The sequence below is a fragment of the Cucurbita moschata genome, unplaced genomic scaffold (genome assembly GCF_002738365.1).
Source record: "Cucurbita moschata cultivar Rifu unplaced genomic scaffold, Cmos_1.0 Cmo_Scf00035, whole genome shotgun sequence".
Taxonomy (NCBI): Eukaryota; Viridiplantae; Streptophyta; class Magnoliopsida; order Cucurbitales; family Cucurbitaceae; genus Cucurbita; species Cucurbita moschata.
This window is the reverse complement of record NW_019268551.1, coordinates 1,421,452-1,443,010: the sequence shown is the minus strand read 5'-3', so window position 1 is coordinate 1,443,010 and position 21,559 is coordinate 1,421,452. Positions and strand designations below refer to the sequence as shown.

The 21,559-nt window shown below is 38.3% G+C and overlaps 4 protein-coding genes across 9 annotated transcripts in view; 3 read left to right on the top strand and 1 right to left on the bottom strand.

The window, feature by feature from the left end:
- Positions 1-906: 906 nt before the first annotated feature.
- On the bottom strand, positions 907-6,657 carry LOC111431115 (probable methyltransferase PMT14). 3 transcript variants are annotated; one of them, XM_023067642.1, is made up of 7 exons: positions 6,388-6,657; positions 4,610-5,275; positions 4,147-4,357; positions 3,591-3,876; positions 2,734-3,120; positions 2,558-2,635; positions 907-1,427 (listed from the first exon to the last, which is right to left on the bottom strand). In XM_023067642.1, the coding sequence occupies exons 2-7, from the start codon at positions 5,246-5,248 to the stop codon at positions 1,187-1,189; spliced, it is 1,842 nt and encodes a 613-aa protein (XP_022923410.1). In that variant the 5' UTR covers positions 5,249-5,275; positions 6,388-6,657; the 3' UTR covers positions 907-1,186. The 3 variants fall into 3 exon arrangements, with proteins under 3 accessions (XP_022923410.1, XP_022923411.1, XP_022923412.1); XM_023067643.1 differs by having other exon boundaries at positions 6,374-6,631; XM_023067644.1 differs by lacking the exon at positions 6,388-6,657 and adding an exon at positions 5,940-5,963.
- Positions 6,658-8,689: 2,032 nt separating this feature from the next.
- LOC111431123 (vacuolar protein sorting-associated protein 55 homolog) lies at positions 8,690-11,755 on the top strand. Of its 2 annotated transcripts, none has more exons than XM_023067656.1 (5): positions 8,690-8,883; positions 9,924-10,052; positions 10,159-10,198; positions 10,955-11,039; positions 11,197-11,755. In XM_023067656.1, the coding sequence occupies exons 2-5, from the start codon at positions 9,954-9,956 to the stop codon at positions 11,387-11,389; spliced, it is 417 nt and encodes a 138-aa protein (XP_022923424.1). In that variant the 5' UTR covers positions 8,690-8,883; positions 9,924-9,953; the 3' UTR covers positions 11,390-11,755. The 2 variants fall into 2 exon arrangements, with proteins under 2 accessions (XP_022923424.1, XP_022923425.1); XM_023067657.1 differs by lacking the exon at positions 8,690-8,883 and adding an exon at positions 9,773-9,785.
- Positions 11,756-12,159: 404 nt separating this feature from the next.
- On the top strand, positions 12,160-15,636 carry LOC111431121 (haloacid dehalogenase-like hydrolase domain-containing protein Sgpp). Of its 2 annotated transcripts, XM_023067653.1 has the most exons (6): positions 12,160-12,392; positions 12,607-12,733; positions 13,928-14,042; positions 14,704-14,855; positions 14,934-15,195; positions 15,290-15,636. In XM_023067653.1, the coding sequence occupies exons 3-6, from the start codon at positions 13,944-13,946 to the stop codon at positions 15,476-15,478; spliced, it is 702 nt and encodes a 233-aa protein (XP_022923421.1). In that variant the 5' UTR covers positions 12,160-12,392; positions 12,607-12,733; positions 13,928-13,943; the 3' UTR covers positions 15,479-15,636. The 2 variants fall into 2 exon arrangements, with proteins under 2 accessions (XP_022923421.1, XP_022923420.1); XM_023067652.1 differs by lacking the exon at positions 12,607-12,733.
- A 1,359-nt stretch (positions 15,637-16,995) lies between these two features.
- The window catches only part of LOC111431113 (regulator of nonsense transcripts 1 homolog), a 13,802-nt gene continuing 9,238 nt past the window's right edge, over positions 16,996-21,559 (top strand). For both annotated transcript variants that reach the window (XM_023067638.1, XM_023067637.1), the window contains exons 1-6: positions 16,996-17,701; positions 20,270-20,521; positions 20,611-20,781; positions 20,889-20,939; positions 21,145-21,237; positions 21,325-21,420. In XM_023067638.1, coding sequence (XP_022923406.1) covers positions 17,183-17,701; positions 20,270-20,521; positions 20,611-20,781; positions 20,889-20,939; positions 21,145-21,237; positions 21,325-21,420 — 1,182 coding nt within the window. In that variant the 5' untranslated portion in view covers positions 16,996-17,182. The remainder of the gene's footprint in view (positions 17,702-20,269; positions 20,522-20,610; positions 20,782-20,888; positions 20,940-21,144; positions 21,238-21,324; positions 21,421-21,559) is intronic.

The window sequence follows — 21,559 nt, the reverse complement described above, 5'->3', positions numbered from 1 at the left end:
GTTAGAAATTTTCAATTTTCAATTCACTGCTCGTGTTCAAATTGAACCAAACCTCAAGCAATTATTCAACTCTTTAGCTTGATTTGTCTTGTTTTTGTTTGAGTTTCTTGTTTTAATTGATTGGTTAAACTTTTCTCTTTCGTGGTAGGTAATGGATTGACATATTTTCTACCAGAGATATTATTTTTGCTAAACCTATTGTGAGATTTCATGTCGGTTGGAGAGAGAAACAAAACATTCTTTATAAGGGTGTGAAAACCTCTCCCTAGCAGACACGTTTGAAAACCTTGAGGGAAAGTCCAAAGAGGACAATATTCGCTAACGATGGGCTTGAGCTGTTACAAATAGTATCAGAGGCATATATCAAGTGGTGTGCCAGCAGGACGCTGAGCCCTGAAAGAGAGTTGACACCAAGCTGTGTGTCAGCGAGGATGCTAAGCCCCAAAGGGGGGTGGATTGTGAGATCCCACATCGGTTGGAGAGGGGAACTGAGCATTCTTTATAAGGGTGTGGAAATCCCTCCTTAGCAGACGCGTTTTAAAACTTTGAGAGAAAATCCGGAAGGAAAAATCCAAAAAAAGATAATATCTAGTATCAATAAACTTGGACTATTACACATATCCATTGCCATTAGGCACATGAAAACAACCAATCAAATGACAAACTCTGTGTTTGAACTAATGGTAATAAAGGCTCCAAAACTATACTTGATGGAAAACGTTTATAACAGAGCATTTATGAAACGTTAACATGATTGTCCCACTTTGTTTAAGAGAAACTCCAACTCTAATATGAAAGAGTCCTTCTAACTCGAGTAACTCTAGGTAGGTAGAAGTACAAAAGGATGTAAACAAGATGCAAAGAATACAGCATGAGAGAAGCTTTAAAGCACCACAATAGGGGAAGTAAATGTGAACAAAATTTAGAGCCCTTTTGGTAATAACTTATGAATCATCAATATGCATCTCAGTTTCTTACATGTACTTTGATCACTTCAACATTCTAGACCAATTACTTGAGCAGATGAAACTAAATATCTTCCCTACCATCCCTGTGATCGATCTCAGTTTTTCTAGCTTGAACATAATTTTACAAGCTCTCTATTTTACCAACAACACTAGCTTACACGTGGATAGAATTCTAAAAACAAAAAGTACCTTTTGAGAAGCTGCTAAAAATCTAGCATTTATTCATCACTGGAAGTGCTGTTGTGTGGGCTGCTTACAACCCAGTACTGTTTAACAGCAACCATTATCTTCTCTGGCACAAGAGGCCCATCCTCGTGATCCATCAATTTCACATCCCATCTCATACCGGCAGCTATTTTCTTCACCTTATTCAGGACATCGACCCCATCTCGGAGGATGACGATTCCCTCTGGCCTCAAAATACGGTCCATCTCTAAAAGAATGTCCTCGAGATTGCACCTATTTATAGTTTCAGAGGTGAAAGACAGCCAATCAGAGGGTGTTGTATAAGATGGATTAAGATATACTTAACCACTTTAATTTAATATCAATACTCTTCTTCACTTGTGGGCTCAGAAAATTAACGTAAGATCCAACAAATGAATAAACAGTATCGATTGAGAAGGAATAGCACCATTGAACACAAGAATTTATACTCCATGGTTATCATGGTTGGTTCTAAAAGCTAAAACTTATAGATCTATCTAAGTGGCTCGGGAATGGAGGATAGAGATTAGTATTTATAATGGCTCAAGCTCACCGCTAGCAGATATTGTCCTCTTTGGGTTTTCCCTTTCGGGTTTCCCCTCAAGGTTTTCAAAACGTGTCTGCTAGGGAGAGGTTTCCACACTCTTATAAAGCATGCTTCGTTCCCTTCCCCAACCGATGTGGGATCTCACAATCCACCCCATTTCGGGGCCCAACATCCTCACTAGCACTCGTTCCTCTCTCCAATCGATGTGGGATCTCACAATCCACCCTCCTTTAGGGCTCAGCATCCTCGCTGGCAAACCGCTTGGTGTTTGGCTCTGATACCATTGGTGGGGTGATGTGCCAGCGAGGAGGCTGAGCCCCGAAGGGGTTGGATACGAAGCAGTGTGCCAGCAAGGACGCTGGGCCTTGAAAGGGGGTGAATTGGGGGTCTCACATCAATTGGAGAAGGGAACGAGTGCCAACGAGGACGCTGGGCCCCGAAGGAGGGTGAATTGTGAGATCCCACATCGGTTGGGGAGGAGAATGAAGCATTCTTCATAAGGGTGTGGAAATCTCTCCCTAGCAGACGCGTTTTAAAAGCCTTGAGGGGAAGCCCAAAGAGGACAATATGTGCTAACAGTGGATTTGGGCGTCCATATGCCCTTCCTAAGGTACTTTTAAGGCATTTCTTCCCAAGCAATAGAGATATAAGGAAGAAGAACTTTTAGTGCCTAATGGTTTTTCATTATAAAGAGGAAGCCTTTCTTTGTACATGAATCATTTTGATAGTTGAGCCTGTTCTGTTTATTGACTACACTCTACTCTAATAAGCCTGTTCTTTTTCTCAACAAAGTTGAAGTGTAATTGTTGATGAAGAAGAAGATTAAAATACTTACGTGTTCTCATACAGGTTGAATACATCATTCCCATGAATGAAGTCATACGTCCTCGGGTAAGTAGAGAAGCCCTCACACCTTGACAAAAGAAAAGCTCAAATTGAGACTAAAATGACAGAAATTTAAATACAATCAAATGGCTTTAACTACATAAGGAAAGAGACAGAGGAACGTACCAATCATGATACATGCCAACAAGACCTCTCTCGTAAATGGCTCCGAGAGTGTTCTTGGCAATTGTAGGCACAACATTCATCACCCAAGCATTTTTCGAGTGAACCGCAGCTGCAAATCCCCCGAGGTTTGCATTCATATCCATCACATTCCTATATCTTGGGCTGCCAATCAATTTATTTATCTTCTTGTAAACATTAACATGCTTTCGCCAAATTTTGTTGTCCTCTTCAAAAGATTCAGCTGTAACCTCTGGAATTAGACCGTTCGATATTCGGGGAGGTACAGCAAAAAGCCTTGCTGGGAACTTTTTCAATTTCCCTCCTGCTACTTCTCCATCACTTGTTACCTCAGGAAAAGGGGTGATGCATGTTTCCATTTTCTGGTACCTGGACATAGAACACAAGAAGAGGAGAGATGTAAAAATGAGGGTCACAATTAGAAAATTATACATACCCAAGTATAGAAATAAAAATACAGAATTAGATCGAGTTGGACTCGATGCCGAACGTAGCTATTTCCCAAATATTGTCAGTCTCCAATCAAATTGATCGTTTCTAAACATAAAAAGACACTGTTCCTCAAAAGGAGATGGTCATAACTTTTCAAATTGAACATGAAATAAGATGACTTTTGTGACCATCCCCTATGCCATCCACAGACCAGATAGTATTTGGTTGATCCTGGGTCCCCTCGAAGTTATTATACTAACTCGATATGCCAAAGTTGAAGCTTAGATGCCAAATAATGAAAAAACCACAATACTTTGCTTGCTTCCTAAGTGATTTATTTAGCCTTTAGCAGTAAGATATATCGAACAATATTTATAAGATCAGAGAGTGTTTCCGGCGCAACTCACCAGACATCTTCTACATCATTTGCTTCACATATTTTTGCAGTCTTCTTCCTTTTGCAGGATTTGTCATTGTCCTTTTTCCTCCAGATCGCAATATCTCCCTTCTCGTATTTTTTCTCCCAGCAAAGCTGCTCGGCTAACTCTTCGATTTTCTTCTGCTCTGCATTTAGATCCTTTTTAGAACGCTTCCATGTCTGATAATAGGTCTTCCAGTTGATTGGAGGGCCAGATAGGATCCAATAGCCACCAGGTCTGAGGACTCTGTCGACTTCCATCAGATACATACCATCTGTGTGCACAAGTTCATGGCTTAGAGACGAATCGATACTTCGATCAATGTCAAATAAAACAATATCAGTAAAAATGGTGTTGGATATTAGGATCTTGGAATCAAAATACAATTATAGCTACATGAAGTTCTCTTAATTTGACGTTAGGTACCATTTGATGTCATCCAAATGAGGCTTAAAACTTTTGAGTTCAAATTAGTGAAACAGAGAGGAAACTGTATAAAATTTTAAACAAGATATCATGGAATTTTATCGATCGAGAGACTAACCATTTGCAGTCCATGGTATAAGGCATCTTGAACACTGCGCCATATCGAAGGCTCTAGATGGATATGGAAGGCGTATACTACCCAACACGCCAATAATAGCAGGTACACCACGCTCCAGTGCAAACTGTATCTGTGCTTCGTGATTGTCTCTTGGTGCAAACGACATGGCCAATACATTTCTCTTGAACAAATATGCACCCCAGCTAGCAACCTGTGTCGAATTTGGTGTAATTAGGGTGACGATAGATTATTTAATAACTATGATCTGAAAAATTCAGCAGCAGGTCAAAGATTAAAAAATGGAATGCTATGGAACAATGTAAAGAAGTCATTAGACATTTATAGAATACTGCACAAGTATTCAAATGTAGCGAAGGAAGTTAGTAAAATCCCCTTGTACTCAATCATGCTAATGACACTTTCATGAAGGAAGATAGTTCGTTAGTTTACGTCGGAAACATACCCCACAACCAGTATCCAGAGCTGTTCTAATGGAACCATCTGCAATTGGAATAACTGATGCTAGTTCATCGATATATGCATCGGCTCCTTGAGGAAACATCGTCCCACCACCAGGAAATTTAAATACATTGCCCTGAAACTCTACCCAATGCTGATTTGCCTTCTCAACTGTCAGGCTCTTATATGGAACATTGGCGTAATGAACATAATCACGGCCTTTAGGCCACGGAAATGGAGTCATATAACCTTTGGGAGCTGGAATGAGGCAGTGCAACTTTTCATCTACTGGAGGGCAATGCCTTTCCCTGTATATCATATTTTCCCTAGGGAATCTCATAGCTCGGTCTTGTTCCTGGCAAGGTGTATAATCTTTGTACTTTATGTCACATGGTTTGAACACCTTTTTTTTTGGTTCAGAAGATTCGATAATCTCGATACTGTGATGAGTCTCGAAGTTCAAGTCTTTAACAACGTTGCAATTTGATAGCCTCGTAATTTCCATTGCTATGCTATCTCCTTTCCCAAATCCACTTCTCTGCCATGCTCCCAAAATGTAAAAGAAAAGGCATAAACCAATCACAGCAAATAGAGATATCGGACCTCGGTTTTTGTTCCCGGGAAAATTATGCTTTGATCCCATTATCTAAATGTGGCAAATCTTTTGAATCTGCAGCAATTTATCAAACTGTTAGAAGCATGGACTTGGACTAGATGCCATGATCAAGCAAGCAACAATCATAATTCAAATGTAAAATTTTCACTTCATTAATGCAACAGCCTAAGCCCACCGCTAGCAGATATTGTCCAGTTTGGCCTGTTACGTATCGCCTTCAGCCTCATAGTTTTAAAACATGTCTACTAGGGAGAGGTTTCCACACCCTTATAAGGAATGTTTCGTTCACCTCTCCAACCAACGTGGGATCTCACAATTCACACCCCTCGGGGGCCAACGTCCTTGCTGGCACATCGCCCAGTGTCTCGCTTTGATACCATTTGTAATAGCCCAAGCCCACCGCTAGCATATATTGTCCGCTTTGACCCGTTACATATCGCCGTCAGCCTCACGGTTTTAAAACGCGTCTACTAGGGAGAAGTTTCCACACCCTTAATAAGGAATGCTTCGTTCTCCACTCCAACCAATGTGGGATCTCACAACTAGACATTCCAAGGTTATAACTTACACTTATCAGATCATAACTCAAGAATCATCAAAAATCCAGAAATGAGAGGTGGAAGGAATTACGAAACTACAACACAAAAACAGAATGCCATCGTCTACAAGTTGGACACTGAAATAAGTAAAACTGAGAACCACCAATGAAGCTACCAACCATGACTGCATTCATTTACATATTCATTCATACAGATTCACTTTTCCCTTCGACTTCTTTTTACTTCTGTCATAATCTCAAGTAAGAAAGAGATTCAAGAAAACTCAAACCAACTTCAAAAAAATCAGATCGAACAAGATTTTGTTCAACAGTACAAATCTGACAGCATCGGTCGAAATTTATACTCCCATCACTTTCATCACAGTACAATGGCTACGTAGAATCAAATCCATTTAACCAAAGATCATCAGAATGGGGAAAAATACAAATCCAGTAAGAAATCTGTAAAATGAAGCAGAAAATACGATGCTCAAACGAACGCATCGGGAAGAATTAAAGAAATACAAGGCAGTAACTAGGATCTAATCGATCGATGAACTTGAACTTGCCAAAGTGCTAAGGATCTAGAAACTTCACAGCCAAATGACAATTACTTCAAAAAACGTACCTCCAGCAACGCTCCGGCAAGATTTCAGATTTGCTCCCACTGAGCTGAAGAGAGAGAGTTTGTGCTCGACAGTGGGATTGTTGGATCAGTGAGAGCGATGCATTAAAATATGAAACGAAAATAAAACTTTACAGCTACGAAAAAATGGTGGATTGAAATCTGAATCGAAAAATATCAATCTCAATCCACCGACAGGAATTTCTTGTCGAGATCTATTGATTAGGCGAGAACCGAAAAATTAAAACTCCTGTTATTAATTTTAATTACAAAATAGTATTTAATCAATTTGTTATATGTTCTATAAATTTTATTTACTTAGCTTGTTCCGATTTTTTCTTACTTTCGTCACTTTTTTTTTCTTTATAATTATTAATTATAGTTGATGATCGGCAAAAATTTAGGTTTTAGAAAAATTGCTCTGAAATAGGATATAGTATCTACGTGGGAGTAGAAAGAAAATTCTCTCATCTCGACCCTACCCAAATTCCAGCCCTCGTCCCACCAAGCCACTGTCTATGTGTCTCTTAACAAAGCCATTGTCTACGAATCCCCGATTCATTCTTCAACAGGCACGCAATCAGAGTCTTGGTCTCCTCCCATTGTTTAGGAACGTATAGTTTTCATGTTCCATTTTCACTTTTCGATGGGGTTTTTCACCTTTCCCTCACAGTACTGCTTCACTATCGGTCACCCAGGAGTATTTAGCCTTACAAGGTGGTCCTTGTTGATTCACATAGGATTCCACGTGCCTCACGCTACACAGGTCAGAGCATAAGCTAGTGATGTTTTTGGCTACTAGACTCTCGCCATCTAAGATGCAGCACTCTACCGCTTTGCCTAGCAGCAATACATACATATACATACATATATATATATATATATATATATATATATATATATATGAAAGCTAAGATGGAAAAAACTTGTAGTCTGATCGTCANCAGCAATACATACATATACATACATATATATATATATATATATATATATATATATATATGAAAGCTAAGATGGAAAAAACTTGTAGTCTGATCGTCACAAAAATAAATGAGAAGTTTTGCAAATATAAAAATTAAAATTGGAGGCGGGTACGGGGATGGAGAAGACTTTCCTATCCCCTCCCCACCTATGAATACACGTACCTATGCCATACTATGTTGAATATTTACACCCAATTTATTATCCAACTAAATAAATAAATAAATGTCGGGCTATATTTAAGAATATGTATTTATTTATACCATTTATTGGATCATAACTAAATTCAATTGAATTTAGACGTATATTTATTTATTTTATTATTTGCTAATTCTTTTTTTAAAAATTGTAGAATTTAATTATTAGAAAAAAAAAAAAAAAAAAGCTAATAAACGTACCAGGAATCGGACACATCAGAGTGGCTTTCTATTGGCCTATTGTAGCCAGCATTTATTACGTCATAAATATGGTCACATGCTTATTTTCAAATAAATATTTATGTGGGAATGGAAATATTTAATAATAGTAATAATAATAATAATGACAACGACCATATTTATCTATTACTATAAAATAATCGGTGGAAAATTAATTTGTAGGTCGAGATGTTGACGAATTTTACTGATTTCATGTTATAGTTAGGAGTGTCAACGATTCAAACAACTAATCAACCCAACATAATTTAATTAGCATGATATGAGTTAGACAATCAACTATTTTTTCGTGTGGTAAAAAAGTTGAACAATGAAAATAGACGGGGAGTGTTTAATCGAATTAATCGGGTCACGTAGGAACAATGTTCAAGTCTATCGGTCGGTTAGGATACCATAGCTACATACGTCACTACACTTACACTTGACACCTATAAATGACTAATCTTGCTGTGACATTCTCTTGAATTCTCAAAATTTCAGTCGCTCCAATCTCGTAAGAGTAGAGAACCTATCGTTGTCTCGGCTATGCTAGAAAGTCAGAATACTAGAGCACTCATTTTGGGATGGACTTACTACTTAGATGCTTTCAGCAGTTATGTTGCCCGCGTTTACTGTGGGCATGATAACTGATACATCAAAGGTGCGTCCTTCTCGTACTCAGTTTAAGACGGGTTTAAAATTCAGGATGTTAAGCTATAATCTTGTAATGTAAGACCGGTTTAATTTTCGTTTTTACCCTAAACTTAATTATTATTGAAATTATCTGCATAACAATAATAATATTTATAAAAAGAAATATTTTCAAATTTTAATGAACAAATTTAAGATTTTTTTTTTTTTTTTTCAAAAAATATATAAACTAGAACTGCTAAAATGATATTAGGGAATCTACTGATATTTTTCCCAGAAAAAAAAAAAAACATATATTCATATTCATCCCAATCCACATTCTTCGACGTCTTGCAATCGGCTTATTTCGTGTTCGATTGAAGAAATCGTGGGCTGAGACGCCGCGCCGGCGATTGGAATCGAATTGCGAGTCGGGGAAACGTGGAATTTTCTTCGCGAATCCCCCCATTAAAAGGTACCTGATCGTCGGAATTTCTTTGCTTTGTAATCTACTTTTCTGAGAGAATTCGGTAATGTATCCGTCTGCCAACGCGCTTGATTTTACTGTTACGGAACGTTGGTGCTGAAATTTGGATAGTTTCTCTGCCACTGTATGGAATTACTTGCGTTTGTGAGAAAGAGGGTTGAGATTGAGAATCTTTCACTCCTTGCGATTGAGAAGTATCAGGAATTGTTCTGATGGGAGGAGTTATTTCGATTTTTCTTTGTTCACGAAGCATTTTTATTTCTAAGAATATTAGTCTCTTCTTTACTTTATTTTTTATCTAAGAAGGCTAGCAATTCAGTTATGAATGTTCATAGATCACATTTATATTCACCATTTTGATTTGGTGATTGGCATTCAATCTGAAGTTGGAAAATGGGGAAAATTTTCCCATTATTGACTCAAATCTGCTTATGGGTGTTTGAGTAACAATATAACTCAATGAAGAATCCTACATGAGTTCTTTTGTATAAGATAGAGGAGTTTTTGAATTGAATTCTTTTGGGAGGAGTTCCTTCAATTTTCATTGTTCACGAATCATTTTAGATTTCTAAGAATATTGATATGTTCTTTCATTTATTGTTATTTAAGAAAAGGCAAGTTATTCAGTTGCAAATGTTCATAAACCATATTTATATTCACTAGATTGGTTTGGTGATTTTGGCATTCGATTTGAAGCTGGAAAATTTGGCTTGTTGGTTGTCAATGTCATAATTTTCCCATCGTTGAGTCCCTTCTGCTAGTTTTACTATGTCCTTGTGACTTCGGGTACCTTTTGATGGGGGCCGATTATCGAATGCTACATTTCAAAAATGCTAAAGTCACAAGGTACCCAAAATTCCAAAATCTTCATGTGGTACCCCCATCGAAAGGTACCCAAATTCGGCCCCCCCATGAAGAATTACTCGAAAGTATGAATTTAAATGTAAAACTAATTCTTCTATCTTGATCAACTTGTTCGTTCTCACTTATCCTCCTGTGGATTTCTCATGTGGAGTTCTATTCTGTAGCCTTTTTCCTCGATCAGGTGAGTCCAACCAATGGCAGACTTGCCAGGTTCTTTGCAAGCCTGTTTGAGTATGGGGAAGGTGGCATTCTTAGCAATTTTGGTTTCCGGAGGAATTGTGTTGCAGATATTGGTAAGTAAAATTATCTTTGGAAACTTTTGATTCATTGACCAATATCTTTAAAATTCTTGGGTTTAGAACTCATTTTTGATACCTCGTTTATTATCTGCTATGGCAGGCATGTGCCTTGTACAATAATTGGTGGCCAATGCTAAGTGGTATATGACTAAAATTTCTCCTGGACCCTCTTTTAGTGCTTTTTACAACATGAAATCTCTCTGCAGCTCAGTTTTTTTTTTTTTTTTTTTTTTTTTTTCATATCTTATTTGCTGGACTTACTATACTGATTTCTTTTCCACGAAAATGTTTGTCCATCCGCTAAACTTCTGTTTAAATACAGAATCTCTTAGTGATGGCTAGATAGACGTGTTTTACATCTCCACCATGCTCCAATTGAAACTTTATTTCTAGCATTTTTACTCGACATGACTCGTATAATGAAAGAGTAAGGGTTTTCAGTTGTTCATGAACGACCAGCCCCTCATCGATAGGTGTCGGTTGGAGGGTTGAGTGATGACCAAAGGACAACTCATTTTATTTCCCATCTCTCTTTTTTATCACAAACCGATTTCCTATTTTTCTTCTAAAACGTTGGCGGGGCCAAAAGTTATTATTATAGCTTTTGATTGCTGCTTGTCACCACAATCTTTGTAGTGGTTGTATCGATGTCGGGCATCTCTGTTTGATGAGGTTTACAATTTTTCTGTGCATTTTATTATGGGACTCATTGTTGGATAATCTAATAAAGCTTGCAGAGCTTGTAGCTGTTCATGTAGTGTATAATGACCGTGGCTTTAGAATCTGACATCCCCCTGTTCTTACCAGTGATTTCTTTCTTCAGTACAAATGTAGATTTATCTTTTTGTACAAATATATATTTTTCTTGACTAATTTCATGGCACTATTCTTTGCAGTGATAATGTATGTACTTCTCCCCATGCCTTTACTATTCTTTGCGGGATCAGATAGCTCTTCACTATATACTGATTCTAGCGATAGGTTCGACTTTCGACTTTGTAACCCATTTGATTAGTGTTTTTAATCAGTTCAAAACATTACTTTTAAGATATTAAAAGATTATTCGAAACGAACTCTTGTATTCATAAAATTCACCTACTCATCCCTTTCTCCCCACATATCCTTATCATTGAAACAGCTGGATCAATGCGACGAAATTCTTGACCGGAGCCTCGACGATAGGAAGCATTGCCATCCCCATCATTCTGAAGCATGCGGGGATCATCGGCTGGGGGGCAATGGCAATGGACCTCTCGTCGTTCGTAGTATTCGTGATTGCCATTTTGTGTTTCATGGGGATGAGCGAAGACGACGGCTACACCATGTTCTGAGATACTGCATCTCCATGGCAATGAAGCTGAAGCTGTGCTATCTCCATCTGGTGAGGCTTCTGGTTTTGTTCATTCTTGTCTGAGATTCTCCTACTACATCTGCACATGTTTAATGAAGATTATATATTTCTTCGTTGGTTTGTTGTTATCTTTGAAGATTTGTTGTTATACCAAAATTGAGATGAGTTCAAGAAGGGGATTGATAGTGTGATCCCAGGTTGTTGAGTGTAAATGTATATTTGAAAAGGAATGGGCATTGAACCAGATGTGAATTGTGGCTGTTCTTGCCCCATGCTTGAAATGGGATGTATGTGTCTATTTGGTTTAAAATTATAAATTTTGTGTATCAAACTCTCAAATTTTTATCTAGTAGATACGTGAATCTTAAAAAGTATCGAAGATCGAGGGGAAATTTGTAGTGTTGAAAGTTTAAAGGCTAAAAAGACGTAAATCTCAAAGCTTGATGAATGAATACACAAGAGAGATGCGTTGAGAAAATGTGGGTCAAAATTTTGACGCTGACGAGAACCCACGTTATTTATTGTAGTTAATTTAGAAGGTTTTCGAAATCTTGTATGTGTTTTGGATTAAGGTTTTCGAAATCTTGTATGTGTTTTTAGATACGTATAATTTGCTTTGCATGAACACGAACATATAGGCCAACAGGATTCGTCTAAAACGTGTTCATGACTAGTGATCAATGTTCGAATTTCCTTACCAAAAAGGGAAGAATATATGCACAAATTACAGAATAGATGGCAAGAAAAGACAATGAGTAGTCGCATATTCCCCATGCTGGATTCTCATTCTCATTCTCAAGCTCCCCACGTCTCTATAAACCTGCATTTGCTCTGTTCTCCCAAAACCCTTCTCCATTTTCGCTGCTTCTCAATACCCATTGCAAACAACACATACATTCCCACAGACGGACACAAGCTTTTGCATCTTTTCATCGATCTCTGCCGGCGATGACGGCTTCAGAGGATGAAAATTCCGTCCACAGGTAAATTCGCAGCCCGCAGATGGTTTTCTTTGTTGATTTAATGCTTTATTGTTTTCAATCTGAAATTTGTTCGTGATCGCAAACTATGACCTAATTTTCTGATGCATTTTGAAATGTGTCTCTGTATTCTTGTGATTCTTCTTGATCGTGCTCATATTGTTACGAATCTTGATTTCTCGCGTTCTTTCTAATACTATATCTTAATTGAAATTAGGGTTCTTCTTTCTGCATTTGTGAAATTTTTAAGAGATTTGATAGGTGGAAAAAGAGTGAAGTCATTGATCTTGACGCTTCAAGAAGTTGGTATTTGATTTAGATTATCATAGAGCCATCAATTTCTGGTAATTAGGTTCGATCAAATTTTGATGGCGTACGCCAAGCATTTTGAGTTTGTGCTTTATTTCAATTTGGTGCATGTAGTTTTGTAAGTTTCAATTTAGTTCATATAGTTTGGTTTCATTGCATTACCAGTCTCCCTTTACCTGGAAACGCGCCCGTCCCTCCGTATCTCATATCGTCAACCAACTTCTAGATATATCTTGTACTATAAAGATACTATGAGCGGTTTGTAATGACTTTTTAAGTGCTTAAAAATACTTTTTTGGCACTTAGAAGTGATTCCAATCTGATCTTAAATGTCAGCTCATTGCCTCGTTTTGCCACGTCAAAAGAAAACATACTTAGTAAATGTACCATCTCAAGCCCACCACTAGCCGTTATGGTTCTCTTTGGGCTTTCCCTTTCGGGCTTCTCCTCAAGGTTTTTAAAACGTGTCTGCTAGGGAGAGTTTCCACACCCTTATAAAGAATGTTTCGTTCTCCTCCCCAATCGATGTGGGATCCAACAATAAAAGAGTATACAAAAGTTGATATCGGGACAACAAACTTGAGAGACTTAACTAAAACCACTTTAGCTATGTAACGGCTCAATCCCATTGCTAGCAGATATTGTCCTCTTTGGGCTTTCCCTTCCGGGATTCCCCTCAAGGTTTTAAAACACGTCACCTAGGGAGAGGTTTCCACACCCTTATACATAATGCTTTGTTCTCCTTCCCAACCGACGTGGGATCTCACAATCCACCCCCTTTTGGGGCCTAGCGTCCTTGCTGGCACATCGCCTCATGTCCACCCCCATTCAGGGCTCAGCCTCCTCGCTGACACATTGTTCGGTGTTTGGCTCTGATACCATTTGTAACGACCCAAGCCCACTGTTAGCAAATATTGTCCTCGTTCTCTTTGGACTTTCTCTTTCGAGCTTCCCCTCAAGGTTTTTAAAATTTTAAAACAATGAGAACCAACTTGAAACAAAACGCAAACTATGGAGACTAAAGTGGAAATTAACCTAATAACTGTCGTAAAAGAAAGAAGTACGAGCACGAGATCGAAACATTTGTTTGTCACGACTCTAGTCAAACGTAAGACTAACAATGTCCACCAAAATCTTTTTTAGTTTTCCCTTCAGCTCTTACTGCTTTAAATGATTTGGTTTGCCTGTGCTATTCTGGTTTCCTTATTGCTCGTATTTTGTGGAGCCAGCAAAAGCTCTCTTGTCATGCTTGCTCCTGTGGAAGCAGTTCTTTTCGATGTAGATGGAACATTGTGTGATTCGGATCCGCTTCATTACTATGCCTTCCGTGAAATGCTTCAAGAGGTTAGATTCATTTTGTTTTGTTTAGAAGGAAAAGATCAACGTCCCAACATCCCAAATTAGTTGGAGAGGGGAACGAAGCATTCCTTGTAAACCGCTCCCTAGTAGATGCATTTTAAAACTGTGAGGCTGACGGTGATACGTAACGGGCTAAAGTAGACAATATCTGCTAGCGGCGGGCTTGGGCCGTTACAAATGGTATCAGAGCCAAACGGGCGGTGTGCTAGCGAGAACGCTAGACCCCAAGGGGGTGGATTGTGAGATCCCACATTGGTTGGAGTGTTTGGAGAGGGGAACAAAGCATTCATCATAAGGTTGTGGAAACCTCTCCCTAGTAGGCGCGTTTTAAAACTGTGAGGCTGACGGTGATGATATGTAACGGACTAAAGCTGACAATATCTGCTAGCGGTTATAAATGGTATCAGAGCCAGATACTGGGCGGTGTGTCAACGAGGACATTGGGCCCCTAAGGGGGGTTGGATTGTGAGATCCCACATTGGATAGAGAGGGGAACGAAACATGCCTTATAAGAGTGTGGAAACCTCTCTTTAGTAGACGCATTTTAAAAGCGTGAGGCTTATGGTGATACATAACGGGCTAAAACGGAAAATATCTTCTAGCGGTGGGCTTGGGATGTTACAGTATCTGCTGATATGATTTGCAGATTGGTTTCAATGGTGGGGTTCCTATTGACGAGGAGTTTTTCATTAAAAATGTTGCTGGCAAGCATAACGATGATGTTGCCCGAGCAATATTCCCAGATGATTTCGAACGAGGTTTGAAATTTTGCGACGAGAAGGAGGCTATGTTTCGAAGGTAAATCTTTCTCTTCATACCTTAGAATGTCTTTATAGGTCTGATTAGACAATATAATCAAATAACTTGATGCAACAGGTTGGTTACCGAACAATTAAAACCCGTGAACGGTTTGTATAAAGTGAAGAAATGGATAGAAGACCGCGGACTGAAACGTGCTGCAGTTACGAACGCCCCTCGACCGAATGCCGAGCTCATGATCTCCATGCTTGGTCTTACGGATTTCTTCGAGGCTGTTATTATAGGTGGTGAATGTGAGCATGCCAAACCACATCCAGAACCATATTTAAAGGCTCTGGAAGTACTCGAAGTGTCAAAGGATCACACTTTCATCTTTGAGGTCTGCCTTCTTTGGAAGAACAATTTTTCTTTTCCATGAACGTTCAGCGAGCACGTTTGGAATTTGACACATCTTGATTGCTTTGCATTGCTAGGATTCTGTATCGGGGATCAAAGCCGGAGTGGCAGCCGAGATGCCTGTCGTCGGTATAGCTACGAGAAATCCCGAGCACTTATTGATGCAAGCAAAGCCTGCCCTCGTCGTAAAGGACTACGATGATCCGAGATTGTGGGCAGCTTTGGACGGACTCGATAAGAGAGGTGGTTCCGTTAAGAACGCATGAATGATCGTCAATGGATGGTATTGATGAAATGGTTTCTCAATTCATTGGTACTCTCTATCTTGTTCTTAAATAACTTAGCTGTAGAGATAAAGTTGCTTTGGCTCTCAATGCCAATCCTAATACAATCAGTATACTACTTGTTGCCTTTCTTTCTTGTATTTATTGGCGGAAATTTTCTCTGAAAATTTATCGATATATGAAAATGACCAAAATACCCTCACACGCCAACCTCTCTAAACTGAAATACGATATAATTTTCACTTCACACCACGGAAAAAAAGAAAGAGTGAAGCTCGGTGGGCCTTCCTGCAATGATGCCTCTTTTCTCTTCTTTCAGTCTACAACAAACAAGTGGAAAAGGTAGGATTCGAACCTATGTAGAAAAACTTCAACAGATTTACCGTTCTTGTTACTTTTGATTGCTCGGCCACTCTCCCCTTTTTGGGTTGAGGCCCCTCTCAATAGGTTCTAAGAAGGAGGACCGTGCCCTGAATCAATCAACTACCTTCACTTCTCCATGACCGTTTAGCTTGACGACCATCATTTATTATAAGTTTTGTTTTTAAAATTTTATATATTTATTTTGGTCGAGGGGAAATGGTTGAGAGAGTGGAGAGATTTTTTTTCATCAACTAAACATGGTCATCACTCTACCCTTTTCCATGCACTTTATTTAGTAAATAAATAAATAATATTTATTAATTTATGTGTAAAATACTAGTGAAATTTGAGTTTTTATAAATTATTTTGAATTTATTAAATATTTTACCCATTTTTTTAAAAATAAAAATTAGGTTGAAAATGGATATCATCCATTAATTTTTTTAAAAAATTAATATTTTCTTAAAAATAGATATAAAAATTTGAAAAAAAATTATCCACAAAGAATATGATCCCACAAGTTCTACGTGGAAAGTCCCGACTTTGATTTCCACTAAAATAATTTAAAAATTTTGTGGGGATAAAGATTGAAATAGGAGGCAAGGACAGAGAAGCCTTCCTTATCTCTATCTCTATTCGACCAAATAAACATCTCTAAATTATAACGTATATTAAAACCTATATATACGTATACATAGTTGAATAGACTCAATAATAAGCTTAATCAATTGGGTGACTAGCCGAATGAAATATTATCCAAATTTCGATCTTCAAAATGGTGATTTCATATCGAATTCAATCAAATCAACGTTGATATGTATGGTCAAATTTTAAATTTGGGCTGAACTTAAATAGAACTTGGGCCGACAAATGGGCTTTGAGCCCGTTGACTAGGCTGAAATTCCACCTGTGAAATTCATAAATAAAAATTGATTTTATTAAAAAAAAAAAAAATGATGTCCGCAGCCTAACACCGAGGGCACGCGCCACACGTGCGCTCTAACAGCGTACAGTGTTTTCTTGACACGTCACGGTCGGATTCACGCGACTTTATCCAACCACTTCGGCGCGTGAACTTCAAACACTCTCCAATTTTTAATTTTTTTTTTAATTATTATTTTGAAAAAAAAACTCTCTTTTACGTTTCCCAGTTTCCTGTTCCTGTTCCATTTTTGTGTCTCTCTCTTGTAATGCCAGGCCAAACCCTAACCCTAATTTTATTTCCATTTCTTCCAAACCTTGAACTCCAACCACCTAAATCCTGATTCTTCATCTTCAATTTCTAATTGGGATTGATATCATTGTTATTGGTCTTCGATTGCCATGGATTCGCAGCAGAACAATTTGTTTGAAACGGCATCTCAACCTGATACGGGGAACGACGCGTACACATTTCTTGAGTTCAACACACAGGGAGAAGACTTCGATTACCCTGAATTTCGCGACCCTATTAGGTCCCCTGTAGCGTGGCCGACTCCTTCCGATTCGTTAGCGGATCATACGGACCGTGGTGGTGGGTCGGATCATCAGTCTGATGCATCTCCGGTTTCGGCTGCACCGGGAAGTGCCACGAAAGGCCGGACTGGAGGAGGTTCAGGGAATAGCGGCGGTAATAATCAAATGGTTGACGCATTGGCTGCCGGGATGAGTGGGTTGACGTTTGAGGATACGGGGGATGATGATAATTATGAGTTTGGGAAGGGAAATTTCACGGAGCATGCTTGTAGGTATTGTGGGATTTCGAATCCGGCTTGCGTTGTGAGGTGTAACGTGCCGTCATGCCGTAAGTGGTTCTGCAATTCGCGAGGGAACACGTCTGGGTCCCATATTGTAAATCACCTGGTACGCTACTCTGTCTTTGTTATTTGTTTCCGCGTGTTCTCCCCGAGATTTTTCAGTTTGTGGAAATTTTAAAATTTTAAAATTTTATTTTTCCTTCGTATGGCGGAAATTCGATGATGATCAATTGCCGGTGAATGTTGAATAACATGTGACTGTGTTGCGCAATAGGCGTTTATTATGATACTCTCTTATCAGGATTTGTTTTGCCTCATATGGAAATTGTGGACGTACTATGCCGTTTAGCCTAGGTGAAATTGACATGAGAAAGGGCTGTTATATTTCTCTGTTTGTCGGTTGATTTTTCAGTTGCGCGAGTGGGGAATGCTATTTGTACCACGTTGGATGTTTACGTTATTATGCTGTTCTGTATTTTTCTCATCCAAAATTCTTTGACGTGTAATGTCTTTTTGGATAGAATCACAGTTTTCTTGTGCAATGTCCATATTAGTTTACTTGTTGGTCAGGTTTTAATGGGACTTTAAAAGTTGATTAAATTTTGCCTTATTCTTATACAACTCTAGTAGTTAAATATTGGAAGGAACATGTAACGACCTGATTTTTTATACCTCGAATTACAGGTTGTCACTACACTCAAGGGTAAAAGGGGCAGTAAAGTTTTCTTTTGTAAAACAGGAGACTCAAAAGAAATTTAAAAGATGCATTCAAAACCAAAACCAACATAAAAATAGTTTAAAGGTAATATCGGTTGAGTCAAATCAAAACAGTTTACGAAATACACAAGTTTCAAGAATAGCTTTAAAATAATAGTAAAATGACAAGGAAGAAGACTCGATCTAAAAGGCACCCCTTGCAGCTGCATGACTTTGCATGCTCCCGCCTTCAACAATATAAAAATACTCTATAAGCAACCTACTTGTAGGCTCTTGTCGGACTTAATCCTATAAACAAAAACTTAGGCTATGTGCTCATAACTGTTTTTAACGATCGCCCAAACTATGGCTAAACGGCTATACCAAACTTGGTAGGTCACTGTACAACTACCCTCAGAATACCTCCTTTATGGGGTACTCAATCCCTCTCAGGTTCACAACCTAGGGGCTTTCTGTTTTCTTGGCTTTAGGTTTCACGTATGTCTAGGTCCTTCATCGGTCTTGCGCTAGGAGCGCCTCAAGTCACTGTGGCCCATGAAAAAAAGGCCTTACGGTAATACTCGTCGGTATGGAGGAGCCCTTTTCGCTCTTAACGGTGACCGCACGCCATACCTATCTACCTACTAATCTCTAATTAGTGGATTTTCCCTAATGGTGTCGGACAACATCTACCTGTTCCTAAGATAGTAAACTATTTGTCACTACGCCATTTCCATGTTAGAATAGTAACTACCTGCTCATGTACTCTTAGTGGGTTAGAATAGAAAAACTACCTGTCACTATGCCCTTTTTAGACTGGGACAGTAAACTACCTGCTCATGTACCCTTATTAGTTTAGAATAGTAAAATTACCCATCTTAGAAACAGTAATTACCTGTTACTTTGCCTTTTTTAGGCTAGAACAGTAAACTACCTGTCACTATGCCACTTGAGCTGGATCACTAAAAAGGCCATGGCTCTCCCCATTAGGCACCATCGACATAAACTGCAGTAGTATACTCTCCATGGCTACTGATTTCCTCTATGGGTGACAACTAAGTCATGTGTAACAAGTAGACCCTAATCTCTGTTGATTAGTTCACGAATAAGGGTTGCGCCTTATCCATCCCTACAAGGTACTTGGTCAACCCAAGGAGGCTATGAAACTCATGACTAGGTGCTATGACCAAAATACGTGAAAGAGTAACTCATAGTCTATAGAACCATAATTAACACTCTATGACACATAACAATTAGTCCAACTCATAACTAGGCAATAACGGACTATCCAAACCCTAAATCAATGCATAACAATGAATAAAGACATACAACATGCTTATCATGCTTATTAAGTGATAATAATCCAACCTCAGCACACTAGGAAGCATACAAGTCCAATTATCTATCAGAGTTCACAAGATCATGCATCCGAAAGCTATATGACGGTGCATATAATTAAGTTGTGAATTATTCACATCATCTAAGCTCAATTCTAATGATACTGGGTTACTTACTTGATTGTAGACTTCTTGAGCTTATTTTGGGTCTTCGAGAATATTCCAAATTTCTCCGAAATTCCTCAATATACCCTACATTAAGTCAAAAGAATAAAATTGGTGAAAATGGTGAAAATGGCTAGCTTCAAATTTGTTAAGGAGAAGGTTGAGAAACTAACCATTGACTATACGGTCATCTTCTCCAACTTGCGAGCGTGCTATTCTGCTTTCCCTTTTTTTTTTGAAAAAATATCTTTTATTTATTTTCATAAAACTCTAGACACATGAATTTGGTTTTTTATGCATGTTGAAAATAAAGCGTATTTACTTTTTTTGATGGGCTATTACCTTATTAATTTTCTTACTAGAGAACTGTGATTTGTACATAATGAAATCAAATTGTTTCTTTTATTTATATATATATAAAATATCTTATTGGAGAACTTACATTAGTTATTTATTGAATGATACTATGATTTTAGGTCCGGGCAAAACATAAAGAAGTTTGTCTTCACAAAGACAGTCCTCTGGGAGAAACAATTCTCGAGTGTTACAATTGCGGGTGCCGAAATGTATTCCTCCTTGGATTTATTTCTGCAAAGACAGAAAGTGTGGTTGTTCTACTCTGTAGGGAACCTTGCTTGAGTGTAAATGCTCTTAAGGATATGAATTGGGACTTGAGTCAGTGGTGCCCTCTAATCGATGATAGGTGCTTTTTGCAGTGGCTGGTTAAGGTTTGTGTATCTTGCTGTAGAATCTATATCTCTGATATGTGGTAATATGTAACGCATTGTCACTGTCCTACGAACATTTTGGTTTGTAGATTCCTTCTGAGCAAGAGCAGTTGAGGGCACGGCAAATTAGTGCCCAACAAATAAATAAAATTGAGGAACTTTGGAAGACAAACCCAGATGCATCTCTTGAAGATCTTGAAAAACCTGGTGTGGATGATGAACCACAGCCCGTAGCATTAAAATATGAAGATGCTTATCAGGTGTGCTTGTTGTATCTAACCTTTAGTTAGTAGCAATCCTGGTGAAGTTTCATTTTTCTTTGATGCATGTATATTGACAAGGTGGCATTTTGTCTTTCCTATTGCAGTATCAAAATGTATTTGCACCTCTTATCAAGCTTGAAGCCGACTACGATAAAGTATTGTACCAAGACTCCTTATCTCATTTGCCTTTCTCTTTTTCTTCTTATTTTTTAAAGGAAAATACTTCCAGTAGGTCTGGCAATATCTAACTTCATGACCCCATAATGGTAGATTTTCCTGTTTTTTTTCCTTAAATGAATGATGTAATATTAATTTTTCATTTAAAGACCTGTATAATATGATTCTCCATTTTTGTATTAGATGATGAAAGAATCTCAAAGCAAGGATAATGTGACTGTACGTTGGGACATTGGTCTTAACAAGAAGAGAATAGCTTATTTTGTCTTCCCAAAGGTACTGATGGTATTTATTATTTGTTAAATGGATGCTTTATTTTGCTTTTTTTTCTTGATTTTTAAGCTGCTTGATTTGTTGGTATAGGAGGACAATGAGTTGCGTCTTGTGCCCGGAGATGAGTTGAGGTTACGCTATTCTGGTGATGCAGCTCATCCAGCTTGGTATTCTGTTGGACATGTGGTATGTCTCTTTATGTTTTTAATTTTATGAGAAAATGAAAGAATTAATAATGGTGTACAAAAATTCAGCCCAACGAAAAGATTCCCTCAAGTAGGCGTGGGTTTGAAATCTTAGATTGGGGGGAGGGGGGGGGGGGGGG

Excerpts from the sequence above, each read along its gene's own strand:
- LOC111431123 (XM_023067656.1), top strand. The coding sequence starts at position 9,954 with ATGGCAGACTTGCCAGGTTCTTTGCAAGCCTGTTTGAGTATGGGGAAG. Across the intron at positions 10,053-10,158 it reads GAATTGTGTTGCAGATATTG|GCATGTGCCTTGTACAATAA; the intron begins GTAAGTAAAATT and ends CTGCTATGGCAG. Across the intron at positions 10,199-10,954 it reads TTGGTGGCCAATGCTAAGTG|TGATAATGTATGTACTTCTC; the intron begins GTATATGACTAA and ends TATTCTTTGCAG.
- LOC111431121 (XM_023067652.1), top strand. The coding sequence starts at position 12,358 with ATGACGGCTTCAGAGGATGAAAATTCCGTCCACAG. Across the intron at positions 14,856-14,933 it reads AAGGAGGCTATGTTTCGAAG|GTTGGTTACCGAACAATTAA; the intron begins GTAAATCTTTCT and ends TTGATGCAACAG. Across the intron at positions 15,196-15,289 it reads ATCACACTTTCATCTTTGAG|GATTCTGTATCGGGGATCAA; the intron begins GTCTGCCTTCTT and ends TTGCATTGCTAG.
- LOC111431115 (XM_023067642.1), bottom strand. The coding sequence starts at position 5,248 with ATGGGATCAAAGCATAATTTTCCCGGGAACAAAAACCGAGGTCCGATA. Across the intron at positions 3,121-3,590 it reads AATGATGTAGAAGATGTCTG|GTACCAGAAAATGGAAACAT; the intron begins GTGAGTTGCGCC and ends TTCTATGTCCAG. Across the intron at positions 1,428-2,557 it reads TTCAACCTGTATGAGAACAC|GTGCAATCTCGAGGACATTC; the intron begins GTAAGTATTTTA and ends AACTATAAATAG.